Source organism: Stenella coeruleoalba (genome assembly GCF_951394435.1).
Source record: "Stenella coeruleoalba genome assembly, chromosome: 14".
Lineage (NCBI taxonomy): Eukaryota > Metazoa > Chordata > Mammalia > Artiodactyla > Delphinidae > Stenella > Stenella coeruleoalba.
The window spans coordinates 26962359-26978385 of NC_137160.1; the positions used below are offsets into that span (position 1 = coordinate 26962359).

General features: G+C 43.0%; 1 protein-coding gene across 3 annotated transcripts in view; it reads left to right on the forward strand.

Moving 5' to 3' along the window:
- The window catches only part of LOXHD1 (lipoxygenase homology PLAT domains 1), a gene marked incomplete at both ends in the record, with an annotated part of 201528 nt that overhangs the window by 39704 nt on the left and 145797 nt on the right, over window positions 1-16027 (forward strand). For all 3 annotated transcript variants that reach the window (XM_079941781.1, XM_079941782.1, XM_079941783.1), the window contains 2 exons: window positions 4437-4585; window positions 13538-13661. In XM_079941781.1, coding sequence (XP_079797907.1) covers window positions 4437-4585; window positions 13538-13661 — 273 coding nt within the window. The remainder of the gene's footprint in view (window positions 1-4436; window positions 4586-13537; window positions 13662-16027) is intronic.

Sequence of the window (16027 nt, forward strand, 5' to 3'; positions counted from 1 at the left end):
GAAGCCAAAGGCCAAGAGAAAGATCTTAAAAGTAACCAGATTTGGTGGATTATTTTCTATAAACGCAATTAGATTGGTAGCAAATTCCTATCAACAAGCTATAGAGGATATAAGTTTATGGAATAATATCTTCAATCTTCTGGGAATTCCCTGGTGGTCCAGTGGTCGTGGAACTAAGATCTCATAAGCTGTGTGGCATGGCCAAAATAAAAAAAGCAAAAACAAAACAAAAAACAAACAAAAAAACCCCAAACTTCAATCTTCTGAGCAAGGACATATATCAACCTAGAATTCTGTACTCAACTAGGTTATCATTCCAGAGTGAAGGCAAAATTAATGGATTTCCAAGCAAACAAAGAGAAATAGGACTGACCACTCACTCATAGACCCATGCTTAAATAACCACTGAAGGATATACTTTAAGAAAAAGAAAATTGTACCCAGAAGAAAAGTGTGAGATGCGAGAAACAAAGACGAGCCACCAAAATGATAATTATATAACAAATTTAAGCAAGCATTGACTATAAAAAATGATACTAATAATAACTATTATCAAGACATGAGAAAATGTGGACCCTAAACACTAAAAGATAGCGATCTTTGAGAAAGAAAGGAGATAATGAGAGTTAAAACATAACTTGGTTGTAGCCCATTCCCCTACCCTAGGAGAGCAGAGAAGTTGATTAACTTTAGGCTTTAATACGTCAAGTATGCATATTAAAATTGTAAAAGTAACCACCCCCAAATAGAAATGTATAATTTCTAAACCAATGGAGGGAATAAAAGGGAATAAAGACTCAATCAACCAAATAGAAGTCAGGAAATGAAGAAAAAAAAAGCATGGCTACTAGCAAAAAGTAAGATAAGTGTGTAAATAATACAATAAATAGAAATAAACTAAACTCATCAATTAAAGAATAGATATTCTCATATTAAATTAAAAGAAATAAAATCCAGCTTAAATATATGATACATAAATGTCTGAGAATATATACAATGGAATAAAGTATACCAGGAACATATCAACTACAAGAAAGAAGCTGGTGCTGCTATATTAATATCCATCAAATTAAACTTTCCGACAAAACACTTCATTAGAAATAAGTATATTATACAATGACAAAAAGAGCAATTAACCTGGAAGATATGATAATTCTGAACTTGTACAGTTTTAACAACATATTTTCAAAATATGTGAAGCAAAAAATAATAAAATTCTTGGAGAAACTTGACAAGTACATAATCATAGTGGAAGATTTTAATACAACACTCTCAGTAACTGATAAGTCAAATGGATAAAAATTTAGTATGAGTGCAGATTTTAACAACACAGTTAATAGCCTTGATCTAATGGAAGTATGTAGATTCCTAAATCCAAATGGTAGAGAATACGTTCTTTTCAAGTGCATAATGACAAATGCAAGTGAATCAATAACATAGAGACAACATTCTTTGATCACAAGTCAATAAAATTAGAAGAAACTTCAACCTCTGGCCCCATTTAGAAATAAAATTTAATTTTCATAAAAACTAATGATCATCTATAAAATCATTAGAACTTAAAAATCATTAGAACCAATGAGAAAGTTTAATAAAGGTGTTGGATACAAGATTAATACACAAATATTAACATAAACAGCAAGCAAATATTTAATTTAAAAATATATGATTTACAATAGCAATTATATGTCTAAGAAAAACTAGCAAAAGCACATTCTGGAAAAAAATAAAGATTTCTACTTAAGGATACACAAGAATAACTAAATATATGGAAAAATATATTATGTTCATGGATGAGAAAAGCCTTAAGTTCAGTAAGATATCCAAATTTCTCAGATTATTCTATAAATGCAATGCAATTTCAGTCAAATTCCCAAAAGGCAATATCCCACAGCTTAAGCTACTATTAAAATTCATGTCCACAAAGGGCTAAGTATTGCCAAGATAACTTTGAATAATGAAAATAATATTTACAGTATTAATAATATGAGGATATTTACCCTGCCAAATATTAAAACATTCAGATCTCTAAAAACTAAAACAGTGAGATATGGATAGAAGGATAAACAAATAAATGAATAGAATAAAGAGTCTAGAAATACACAGAAAGTGGTATAAATCAGAGGGAAGAGGATGAAATATTCAACTACTGATGTTTAAACAATTGTCTAACCATATGAGAAAAGATAAAAGTAGATCTTTTTACCTTTCATCATACACAAAAATAGGTTCCAAATGGGCTAGAGACTTAAATGTGAAAAAGCAAACTATGAAATTTTTAGAAGAAACTTTGAGTGTCTTTTTAAAAATCTCAATTTAGGATGGAGTTTCTTGAACAATTCACTAAAAGCACAAACAACAAAGGGAAATATTGATAAAGTCCATTAAAACAAGAAAAATGTCTATATGCTAAAAACCATAGACAAAGGAAAGACAATAGAAAAATATGATAAAGTACATGAACAGGAAAATTATGGAAGAGCAAGGTCTAAATGGCCAATATATATATGAACCAATCTCTCAAATGTATGTATTGAATATATATATGAATGTCTTTCCAAATAATCTTTTAACCTTTTCAAATAATCAAGGGAATGCAAATTAAAACCATAATTAGACGCCATTGTACACACACTGAAACAAAATTTTAAATATATGTGTTAATAATGATTATGGGGAATGGGAACCCTCATGCACTGCTGGTGGTAATTGATGTAGTACAACCATTTTGGAAGGTAATTTTGCAATACCTAATACATTGAAGATGAATATACCTCAGGACCCAGCAACTCTATAGGTGTCTATTCAGATCAGTTCTTACAAATGGGCAGCAGAAGGTAAGTACAAGAGAGTCCAATTCAGTGCTATTTACAATAGCAATCAACTAGAAACAATCAAATGTACATCGGTGAAAGAATGAACACATAATAGTGTTTTCTTCATTCAATGACTATTATACAGAAGTTGGACGAATTCTGTTACTAGCATCAACAGAATAATCTCAAAAGCATGACATTAACTTAAAAAAAAGTAAGTTGCACAAGGGTGTGTGATGATAGGACGATGGTAACAGGAGCAATAGCACCGGCCCTGTCCCTTATACAGCACCTAACATGTCCAGGCGCTGCTCTAAGGGTTTTGCACACATCCATTCAGTTAATTCTCACAGCAGCCCCAATGAGGTGGAGCCCTTATCATCCCTATTGTACAGAAAAGGAACTTATCTTAAGACAGAGCAATGTGCACTATGATCTTATTTCTGTAAAATTCTAAAACATTCAAAAATAATATATTTTCTTTATGGATACATACATGTGCAAGCAAAAATTCATGGGAACAATGGATACCAGTTGACTATAGTGTTTGTTTGTGGGAGGGTGTGGCGGGGGAAGGGATGGACCATGAGACTTTAGACCTACCCGTCATGTTTAATTTCCTTTAAAAAAGAGAAAGGCCTAAGTTAATTACACAAAATGTTAATATCTGTTATACCTCTTACATCTGGGTGGTGGGTACATGGATGACTATTATTATTATCTATATGTTTGAGGTGTGGCAATTTAAAATTTAGAAAAATTTAAAGAATCAAATTTTGGAAAAGAAAGAAAACAGAATAGCATAAGAAAAAGGCTGGTGCTTAGGTGGGGTTGTAAGGGTTAATGTGACTGATAGGCCTCGGAGGATAATAATGGAAAACTGAAAAGTAGAAGGAACAGGTTAGATCGAGTCCTAACTATGTGCTCAATACCTGTCTGCCTTTTGGCCAGTTGCTTAGCTTCTCCAAGTCTCAGTTTCTTCATCTGCAAAACAGAGTTGATAATACTTCCCTCCTAGATTGTGCCGTGGAATAAGTGAGGGAAGAAACCGTGTTAAACACCCAGCAGTGTCTGATGCTACTTATCATCACTGTTTTCCAGAGGAGTCAGGCCTAAGGAAGCCTGCTGGCTGATGTCAGGGTCCCAGCCACAGCCCCTAGACCAACGACCATGGTTGTGTTCCTAGTTCAGGGCCAGCAGCCAGTAAACAAGGCAGGGCCTCAGGTCCAGGGATGGGGGTGCAAATCAGTTTACTAGGGTGGGGACTCTGGGCTAAGGCAGAAATCAGAAGCCCAGTTGTGGGTCCTGGGCACAAGCCACACACAAGGCAAGCCTTGGCCTTGACTGGTGGCTGGAGGGATTTAAGGAGCCTGTAGATCTTGAGGTGAAGCTGCCCTTTTTTTAAATCAATAAACTTTATTTTTTAGAGCAGTTTTAGGTTCACAGCAAAATCGAGTGGAAGTACAGAGAGTGTCCACATACCTCCTGTCACAACCCACCACCTCGCACCGTGGTGACTTTTGAAACCATCCTTCAGTGGGCAGCCCATTAAAGTCTGGAGCTGTTTCTTTCTCGTCCTCTGGTCTCCTTTGTAACTTTCTCATGTGTCTGTGCATACAGGTGAGCGTAGGCTGGAGAATGGAAAGGACAACTTTGAAAAGGGAGCGGAAGACAAGTTCACAGTGGATGCCCCGGATCTGGGACAGCTCATGAAGATCAATGTTGGCCACAATAACAAGGGGCCGTCTGCAGGCTGGCTCCTGTCAAAGGTGGGTTCAGCTGACTGTCTGTGGTCCCTTGGCCTGAGAGGCAGGAATTCTGGCTCTTCAGAAGTTATATTTCAGCCCTAACTTCCCTCTTTAGATCTGTCTCCACTCTTCTGCCTAAGTCCACTGGCCAACCATGCTGTCCTCCCAGTAGCCTCCAAGGCTTTGCCTGTGTTATCACCTTCCTAGAAGGACCACTTCTGTCATCTGAACCCAGCCAGGGTCTGATCATCCTTCAGGGCTCTACCATGAAGTGTTTCCCCTCTGGCCACCAGAACCTCTCCCTCCCATGAATGTCTATAACCCCGCCGGGCTTGTAGCGGTTCATTTCACCTTAATCATAAGCTACATTGTGACTTATCTTGGCCTGTTGCTTTGTACCTCAAACTTCTGGATCTCAGGTCCTCATGATTTCACCTACCCAGGACAAAGTGAAGAATCAAGAAGAAAGCAAAAAGGCTTCTGAGAAGCTAAGACATATCTGGCTCAAAGTTCATGAGGAGAGCTCATGTCCCTGGCATTACCTTGCCCTGCCCTGATTCTGAAGGCAAGACCCCTCAGATTCTCACTCAGTGCTTGCTTATAATCCCTTCTAGCAGACTTGCTACCTGTAATTTTAAACCTATAGCAGAAAATTAGAAGGAAAAAGAGACACTGTAATTGGTAGGGTTATTGAGAACTGTAATGGGGAGTCAGAGAAGATATAAAAAGCCAAAAGAATATTGAAAAATTATGGAAGTCTGAGGTCATTTAGAAAATGGACTATGTATTTTCCTTAGTCACGAGCTCTCCATCTATTTCAGCTCATCACAGAATGATAGGAAAAGATTGATGGGTAACATATTTTGGAAAATATTTTGAAAAGGTCTTATGGCCTAAAACCAGAAAACCCTCGGATTATAATAATTTGACTATTTAGAATGAAGCTGTCTGATAGTTGAGGTTTTGTTATTCCTTAATCTATCATCTTGTGTCAGTTAGGAACATATTTGGCTGCAAGGATCAGAAAATTGAAGTGCAATGTTAACCAATCAGGGGCTTATTTTTCTCATCTCACATGAGATACAGATATGGTCAGCTCAGGGCTGGCGCAGCTACTTTCTGAGACTCCTGGTCTCTCGCTGTGTCACCGTCCTCAGCACTGCAGCTTTCATCCTCCAGCTTGTTGTCTCATGATCACGTGGTGGCTGCTGAACCTCTCTGCATCTCATCTGTGTTCTAGGCAGGAAGAAAAGAGAAGACCAAAGGGGAAAGACATTTTTCTGGCAAGTCTTGCTTTATTTTGAGAGAAACAAAGCTCTCCTTGGAACTTTTGCCTGTGTCACATGGCCACCCTCGCTACGCTGGAAACTGGGACTTCAAGTAGGCTTTCCAGCCCTCATAGTAGAAGTAGGCTAAGAAGGTGATTGGAAAGGGTGTTGAGTAAGCATCCTTGAGTGTCTGCCACACGTCTCTCCATAACTAGCCTCAAAGTTCCTTGAGGGTACCTCCCAGCTCTTGGCATGGGACAAGGTGCTGAATCAGTGGAGCAAGGAATGGCCAAGTGTCCTTTGGAAAGAGGGGGCTGGCCTGGCCCTAAGGGCAGCCAGCCTAATTCTGAACAGGGTTCCAGGAGGCTAAGTGGAACTGCTGCTTGGATTGGAGAAGAAATGGGGCAGGAGTCCAGGTCCCAAAGAGCCAATGTGCGGGCAGAGGTGTGTCTTCAGGGCAGACAAGGGAGAGGAGGCAGGTGTGTTTTAGGACCTCAGCCAGGATGGGGCACAGAGCAGGTACCTTGCAGCCCAGTTCCTTCATCCTGGGAGGGAAGACTGAATGAAAACACAGGTGTAGTGGAAGGAGCCGCAAAGTGCATCCGAGGGCCTGAGGGAGGCCTTGACGTAGTCGTTGCAGCTGTACTTCTTGAAGGCAGCTTCCTTCTTGATCACCTGGGCCCTCACCCCCTATGCTCTCGGGAGCTATGTGAAGGAGGCAGGTTTGCACACCGAAACATGTCCTTTTGTCATCTTCATGCTCAAGGACAGGGCAGCTTGGCGAGATGTGAAATATATGGGTGAGAACACTTTTTTCCTTTAAAACATTATAAATCTTGTTCTGTTACCTTCTGAAATTTGACATCGAAGCCAAGCAGACATTTATTTCTTTCTGGACAAACTGTTTTGTGGTTTTTTGTTTTTCATCCAGGATGCTTATGGGATTTTTTTCTTTTTATTTATAATTTAATTCTTGCCAGATAATGTCTAGGAGTGGGGTCTTTGTTAGTTCATTCATCTTCCCTCCTCTCCCCTCCTCTCCCTTCTCCTTTACTCCCCTCCTCTCCCATTTCCACCCTTCCTCCCTTCTTCCATCCCTCCCTCCCTCCTTCCTTCCTTCCTTCTTTCCTTCCTTCCTTCCTTCCTTCTTTCCTTCCCTTGTTTTTAACTTCTCTGGAACAAGTTGAATCTTTTCCATGATGCCTAGGATTATTTGTTTGTTTATAGCTCAGAAAAAAGATTTCCTATTATATACTGATTCTTACTTGAATGGCTTTTTTCGGGTCTCTTCTTCAGGAGCACCAGTTATCCATTTATTGGCTCTCCACTCTCTGTCTTCCAAAGATCTCAGCTTCCCTTTTATTCCTTTCATCTCTATTTTCTTTGCATTCCATAAGAACTTGTCAAATTCTCCCCCATCTCATTATTGATTTGATTTTTCACACTACCAGTTGCATTTCTTTCTACTATTAATATGCATTTTAATTCTGAATGTTTCTTCTATTTTTTTCTTCTTACGAAAGTAATATATATTTATTGTAAAAAGTTTAGGAAATACAAGTAAGCAAAAATAAGATAATCTGAACCACCATAATTTCACCACCCAGAAATTACATATCCTCCAGACATTTTTCTGTGAATGAATACACATGTCATTTTTAATAATGGGTTCATAATAAGCACAATGTTTTACAAACTGTTTTGTTTTTACTTTCAAGTGTAACATGCCTGTTTCCCCATGCTATTGAAATAGAATAACATTGATATTTTACAATGTAATTTTTAATGCCTATAATATTTCATTGCCCAGATATACCATGAATTATTAAACCAATTCCCCTTCGTTGAACATTTCAATTTTTTTCTCAAAATTATTGATACTATAAATTGTGCTGCAACAAACATTCTTGTAGCTTATCTTTATACACATCTATGATTATTTCCTACAACTAATTCCTAGGAGATGGTTAAAGGGCATGCAGAATTGTAAGAACTTTGATGTATTTGCTGCTGTATAGTATTGCTTTCCTGGATACCTTTCCCATGTAATCTAGCTCTCCTTTCATATCATTTTATTGCCTTTTCACTGCAGCCCTTTCTATTTAAAGATGTTTACTCCTGTTCATAAAGACCATATCTTCTTATATTCTATTAAGCATACCCGTTTCTTGAATTCTTTTTCTGTATCCTTTATCCAGTCCTTTCCAGAGTTCTGCTCCTCTTCTGATTCTTCGGAATGATGTTTCCTTCCTCCCTCCCTCTTTCCTACTCTTCCGCCTTCCTTTTCTTCTTTTCCTCTTCTTACTGGTTGCTAGTCAGACACTATTTTAAACCAGAAGCCCAAGCAGGCTACTTTCAGTGTGAGATTGGTTATTCTCTTTGGAGCCAGTGTTATGTGTAGGGGCAAGTTCAGGGCCTGGTTGTCAGGTCCCCACCTGTCCCCCGAGTGCCAAGGTGGGTGTCCCTCCAAAGGTTCACTGGCTTCTGAAGAACTCCTCACAGTCTGTTCCTTTAATGTAAGCCAAACCAAAATGCCCCTTGGGGATAAGACATAAAAATAATTCAGGAATTTTGCAGGTCAGAACACCTGGATTTACTAGATATTTTCCTGAAGGAAGAATTACGATGAGAGAGGAGGAAGGCGGGTTTTAGGTCCCAGGTAGGGTGGACTCAAGCTGAAAACCAGAGGCTAGAGGAAACCCTGGGCCACCTCTCATCGCTTTGTGACTACACAATGCATAGCCAGCCCTCACCTCCTGCCTTCCCTCTTGACTGGGTCTCCACGCTGCCCCCTCCTCACCTAACCTCCGCAGAGACACCAATTAAAATGCTGTTAAATTGTCTGCGTTTCCAAATTTGACACTTGCACAGTAAGTGCTCCCATTCTCGAAGTTGCCCGGTTGGTTGCCTTGGACATCACATGACAACTGCTCCTTTGGTATTTATGTGTGAGGGCTTGGTGGGATAAATCTGAAAGCCAATATTATTAACCCCTTCATAAGTCATCTCCCTCCTCTTCTTCCTTAGTCAATTGCCCATGTGTGTTCCTCAGCCCCCTGTTCTTTATCCCCTCTCCGGGGCTGGCATCCTCCCTCCCCCAGGCTTTGCACATGGCTTGGGTCCCCGTGTCTGCTTAGTCCAACAATTGTGACTGACTCAACTGATCAGTTCAACTCAATGATCACCACAAAAGAGCAAGAGTCACGGGATGGAACATTACGCTGCCAGTGGGCCTTGCCCTTGGCCCATCTGCTTCAGTAGAGGACTTGCTTGAGGCCCCACAGCTCTTCAGTGACAGTACTGGGACCTGCCCCAGGTCCTCTGGACTCTGAGTCTGGACTCTCTCCACTGTGTCATGCATTAGAAAATCCAGAATTGGATGGATCGCCTGCCACATGCCTTAGGGAGCGTAAGTTCAACCAGTACCACTGGCTCTAACAGGAAGAGGAGACAGAGGCTAATGAACAGATTTCAGGGACCTCAGGAAGCCCAACATGGCCTCATGTCACCAATTTATACTCAACATTCAACAAACATTTACTGATTGATTATTATATCCTAGGCCCTGAGCTACCAACTGCAGCTGTTGCAGTGAACATGGTTCTGCTTCTAAAAGAGACAAGGCGAGTTCCTGAATACTTCCTTACTATAACGCAGGTTACTTACTTTAACCTTATATTCCAAAACTTCAGGAAAATCCAGCTTTCAGTGAACAAACATTCTGTCCTAAGTGTCCCACATGTGTTGATCAAACCAAATTTCCCAGTTTGAAAATCAGAAAACAGAATCACCCCAACTTTAATACGAAGCAGGATGAGATGAGTCTTACGTGAGGTACAAAAAAAATGTTGGGTGAGTTGTGCCTGATTGAGCAACAGAGAAGGCTTCAGGGAGGGTCCGTTGGAGCTGGGCCATGAAGATGGGCAGGGCTTTGCCAGGAGGAGCAGGGAGGAGGACTCCTTTGGGCAGAGGGGATGACAGATGAGGGGCAGCTGGAAGGTGGCACAGGGATACTAAATAACTGGACCAGGGCACAGGGCTCAGAGAACTGAGAAATAATGTCAGGAAGAAGGTGAGGGCAGGACCATCGCAGGCGCTGATCAGAATAAGCCATCGAAGGTCTTTATCGAATGAGGCAGCCGAGGCAGTAATGAAGGAGTGGGTGTGTGGGCAGGCTCAGAGGGGAGGGATGAAGTGTAGAGGAAAGGGCGAGAGCATTGCGGGTGTCACCATTCAAATGCTGTCATTTACCATTACTCATATTTGTGGTATGTTACACAGTAATTGACACAGTATTGCAGTGTGATGAGCGAGGTGCAAAGCGTGTGGGGAAGGAGGAGGACACCGACCCCCCTTCCTTCGCTGAGCTTTGTTCCCCCCATAGAACATTCCCTTGTTCTTCCATGACACCAGGTCTCCCCTGCTAAGCCCTGGATGCCAAGATTTTTTTCCAAGTAGGTTTGTAAACGCCAAAGTCTTCCTCTTTTATCTTCTCCTGTGTCAAAACCTACCTGCCCCTTGCCCTATGATCTAGGAACTCCAAATGTAAACCACAGTTCAATAGTGGTTCCTGGAATGTGGCGCTGACTGCTTATGAGTCAAGCAAGGGCCACCTTTACTGGATAACAGATATGCATGTTCAAAGGGATGATTGGAAACAGGGATAGGTCTTGCATTCATTTCCTGCCCCGTGGCTGATACAGAGAGGGAACACTGTGGATCACCCAGACTGTGCATCTCAGGCACCTCGGCACGTGGGCGGGAAGGAGGAGACCCTTCAGCTTCTCCAGATTGCCCTATGTGTGTGGGGTTTGTTTCTTCTGCCCAGAATGGGTCTCCGCTCCAATCAGGTTATGGAAAGTTGGTGGAAATTATTCCCATATGGAGGAGGGAGAGCTGCTGTGAGTCATGGTTGACTCTCTACACTGATCTGCAAGGTATCGACTCCAAGACAAAGCCCATGTGCTCACACAGACATGTTTACCCTGTGCGGGAGGAAATGCAGGCCCCCGTGTCCTGGACTGCTTGGATGTGTCTGTGAACCATCTGGAGAGAACAAGAAAGAAAGAACCCCTGCTTGGCAGCTTCCTCCTCTTTTTCGCGGTTGGTTTATCCTTCTTGGCTTTTCGTAACGGTGGTCTCGCCTCGTAACTGCTCTGTCCCTGTTGCTGCAGGACAGAGCGGGCTGCACCATGGACAGGCCCCCTTGTCTGGCTGCCATCTCGCCTCCCAAGGGCTCATGTCCCCTGGTTTCCCTCTTGCTTCTTAGAAGGTCAGCCCAGCCTATAGGCTTGCCTGCAGGTGAGAATATTCCTCCAGGAGATAACAGCTCTTGTCTTCCATTAGGTTATTGCTTCTGTCTGTCTGTTTGTCTCTCACACACCCACTCCAGGTGTGTGCTTCTATCATTCATGATAAAGGCCACTCTGTCTTTCCAGTCTTATTTTACAGTTGTCTCTGCCAGAACGACAGACTATGAAACTGTGGTCTGGAGGGAGCACCACCATTTCATTCTGTTAGCAAAAACCAGTCCTGAGCTGTCTTGAATTCTTAAAAGGAACTTTATGAAAACTCAGGGATGTCTGGGCAACTTGTGAACACAAGTGGAAAAGCTGCTTGTTCTCCCCCAGAGGGGCCCTTACTAATATCCTTTAAGCAACAGGGGTCATGGGTCCCAAGCAACAGGACCCATATCTGCAGAGGCCAGAATGCCTTTGGGAGAGTCCTCTGCCACGTCCCCCTGGACAACCTTCCTGTGCCGACGTAGGCTCCTTCCACATCTCACCCCTCTGCTCCTTCCTACAGCACTCACCATTTGCTACTAGATGTGTTCCAAAATGTTCCACCCTCTGGGAGCCAGCCTCCTCCAGCCTTATCCTGCAGACCTTGGGACTAACAGATGTCATCAGTAATTGTTTATATATTTCAATACTCATTTGGAAACTTTCCAGAACTGTTCCTGGACTTTTATACTTTTTATATCAGTGCTTAAGTGTTTATGTCTCAGCCTTTCTTTGTGATTTCAGAATGTCTGATTTTTAGAATCTTGTTGGTTATTCAAATATTCATTCATATATTTTCTCTTCCCTTTGTGGTTCAGCTACTTTTGTCCTACAGAGTTATTTAATGGCAACACATTCTATTTTTCAGATTAGCTGAACTTCTCAAGCCAGGAATGTCCATCAGCTATCAGGCCAGGAGAAGGCCCTTTATTGATGACATCTTTGTGAACTGTGAGGGTGTTTTGTCATTTGCTCTTGGAATTATGGCTGGCACACCAGTCTGTGAACATTTAAAGACAGAAATGGTGAATCTGTATATCTGTCGATTAGTAGACTTGACAGCTTATCTGATAAACTAATTCTTTTCCTTCTTCACCTTGCTCTTCCAACCCTGTGAGGGTCAGCATAAAGGGGGTCAGGAGGTATAGCCCAGATCCTTGGCTCCCCAATCTCCCCACAGCCTCAACCCTGGGAGAGGAAAGATATAGAGAAATGTGCAGATACATGAATTGGGAGAGGCTGGACTTCCTTTCAAGGCAGAACCCCTTCTGGACAGGCCACAGAGGTCTCCAGGCAGTCAGCTCTGAAAGTACAGACACTCGATAGAAATCAGCAAGCTCTGAAGGCTGACTCACACCAACCAAACTTACAAGGGACTGACTTATAAAGCAGAGCTTAAATGCTGATATATCTGGAGAGAGAACCCTGGTAGGACGGCTGGTCCTGGCCACTGGCTCAGGCCACTCACCCCTCTCTGGTGGGTGGTATACTCAGGAGTTCAGCTCTCAGCCCAGAAGATTCCTTGTTGAACATTGCATTAGAACAAGGTGAGGTGCCTTTAGGCAGACCAAGACATGCCCTGTTTCCACACTACAGACACTTTGATCTTAGGAAGTGAGTCTTTCACTGAGAATCAGAGCCCCACTCTGTCAGGCAGTCCTGGGAGTACCTGGGCAGGTATTTTTACTTTCCAACTCACCCTGTCTGTCACCAGATGCATCTGCCTTCCCATTATGACTGGAGGACTTGGTCTGGTTATTGATGATCACACTTATCTTAGAGTGAGTTTTCAGCTGGATGTTCCTGGGACATTTTGGGAGGGCCCCTCAGCTCCTTGGTGAGTTCTAGAAGACATAGTTATCTCAGCCTCACCAACATAGCTCACATGTGAGTCCCCGTGGGGGCTTCAAGGATGCTCAGTTCTCCTCACTTCACTGTCAGTGGCTGACCTTTTCCAACCTGGTCACCAGATACTGGGATTCTGTGTGCCAGATTCAGGGCTTGTAGTTCCCTTTATGTGGACTCTGCTTCTCAGCAAGAAGGTCAGAATCCCAATCCCAAGCAGGTGAGGAAGATGGTGGTCTTGATGCTGTCTGTAAATCCAGGCTTCCAGTTCTAGCACCTCAGTCTCACAGGGTCCATCCTGCTAAGTTTCTTGCATAGCATTTTTTAATGATCCTTAGCAGAGGAGGGAACAAGACTCAGTAATTCAAGGAGTTAATTGTCAGTCATCCCTGTTTGACTCTCAGTGCTTTGCAAGGTTTTCCTGACAACAGGTGTGTCCTTGTGATAAGCTTTCCTTGGGCCACGAGGAAGATGAGAAAGTATACTTGGAGTTCACTCAAGTGATGGAGGAATGGATTCGGTCACCAGGTGTGACCTCAATGACACTTAACCTTCCTTCCCTCTCTTCTTCTTCCCAGATTGTCATTGAAGATATTGGGAATAAAAGAAAATATGATTTCCCTCTTAACCGCTGGCTGGCCTTGGATGAAGACGATGGCAAAATTCAGAGGGATATCTTAGTGGCCGGAGCTGAGACCACAGGTAGAACAGAAGAAAGGGGAAGCCCAATTGGCTAATATTTCACTTTCTGCCTGAGGGTCAATGTTCTCATCTGTGGGTCTGGAGGCCTGCAACCAAGTGGGAAGCAGCCATGTCTTTAGACAACATTCCTGCTGCCCCTGAAAGTGTTCTGTCCCCCTGGGCTGGAGTCTGGGGCTCTGCTGATACCAGAGGTGATGGGAAGGCGCCCCTGAGCAGACACTGACTTCCCAGGGCAAGAGAAGTTATGCACAGGATGGAGCCGGGGTGTGAACTCCCGACACATGTGGGTGTTTATGAGGGTGTTGACTGACCCTTACCTCCTCCTGCTATTGAGCGCTTCCTATGTGGCAGACTCTCTCCAGGCACCTGACTCATGTTGTTCCTCTAATACTCACAACAACCCTATAGTATGGGAACGGTTACTGTTCCCATTTCACAGTAGAGGAAATTGAGTCACAAGCTAGGAGACCTGTTCCAGGTCACACAGCTGATAAGTGACAAATCCAGGATTTGGTCTGCCTCTTAAATCTCTACCCTGTGTGAGTTCCATGGAAAACCTGAAGCTCCCAGCATGGAAGTTCATAGCTGTTCCAGAATATCAATGTTGGTGAACGCGCACAGCTGAGAACATGCTCTGGGACAGACCCTCCTATGGCTCCCACTGCAGAGAGAATGAGTCCAAGTTCTGGGGTATAAGATAAAATTGCTCCACGACTGGGCTCCAATTGACCATTTCAGCAGCATCTTTCAACATCTTCTACTACCACTTCCACACACACTCCCTGTCCCTCCCCCGATCTGCACACCTTTCACTCTTTCCCACACCTACCCCCTCTCCCTGTTCCCCCCATCTCACCCACATGCTTCCCTCTCCCCTCCCCTTAGCTGCTGGCCTTACTCTTTCCCTTCCTTTCTCTTCGGAATATGCTTTCTCCTCAGCCTGTTACGCCATTTCTCTTCTTTCTGCTTCTCAAATTCCTGCTGCCAGTCACTTCCTCTGAAACTTCCCCTACCCGCTATAGACAGGGCCATCTCTCCCTTCTCTTGCTCCAGACATTTTGGGAAGAACGTGACTGCTATTGTTTAGGAAACCAATGCGCCTCTGCTCCAGTGCTTTTCAACCATGGCATCATGGCGCCTTGGCCTGGGTGAGGGCTGCCACGTTGTCGGGTGTGTCACGACTTTGCATTCTATAGTTTGAAAATTATTTACTTAAAACATCCACTAGAGCAGATTTAATATGCCCCCTTTAACTGTGTTACTATTACTTGCTTCCAGTGGTAGACGAGGAGAAATGACAGTGAGAGGCTGGAATTGCTGACAACCTAGGCTATGACAGTATGTCTAGTGTGAGAACACCATCTGTCCATGTGCTGTGAAGTAAAGCTGGACACCCACTCTTTGAGGGCAGTGGCTATTCCTTTTTATCTTCATAGTCTCCCAAGGCCTGTCATAGAGTAAGCACTCGGTAAATGTTTGTTGAGCAAGGGAAAGTGCGAATGTATGAATGAACAATGCGTCCATGTGGTTGCATGTGCTATCTCCCAAAGACATTTTGTTTCTCTGAGATCAGGGGATGGGGGTAGGATGAAAGGGAGGTGGGGGACTAACAAGGCTTAAAGTACCACTTGCCTTAGACTCTGGGACAGTGTGAAAAAAGGCAGACCACACCTTAGCAGAATTTCCTATAGTTTCCTGTTCAAATGTTTGTCTTTGGTGTTTTCCTTTAGTCTGTCTCATCTCAGAGTTTAATCTCCTCTTGCTGGCTCTTCCCCAGAACTCCATGTCCTCACATTGCCTTCTGACTGACCAAAACCCCAAATGGCCCAACCCACAATGTCCTCTCCCTCCCTCAATCTTCCGCATCCCACCACCTCAGGTGGTAAAGGAGGACATTAGTGTCCTCTATTAAGAGTTATGTTTTTAGGACTTCCCTGGTGGCGCAGTGGTTAAGAATCTGCCTGCCAATGCAGGGGACATGGGTTTGAGCCCTGGTCTGGGAGGGTCCCACATGCTGCGGAGCGGCTAGGCCCGTGAGCCACAACTGCTGAGGCTGCGCGTCTGGACCCTGTGCTCCACAACAATAGAAGCCACAACAATGAGAGGCCCGCGCACCGCGATGAGGAGTGGCCCCCGCTTGCCGCAGCTAGAGAAAGCCTGTGCACAGAGACGAAGATCCAACACGGCCAAAAATAAATAAATAAATTTAAAAAAAAAAAAGAGTTATGTTTTTAAGTTATGTGCAAAAGAGCAAGCTCCATGAATCAGATAGTCCTGAATATAAATCTCTCTTAATCGAGTTGACTATTCTAATTAAATGAGACATAATAGAATTCATCTGGCAGCTATTAATAATATGCACATGG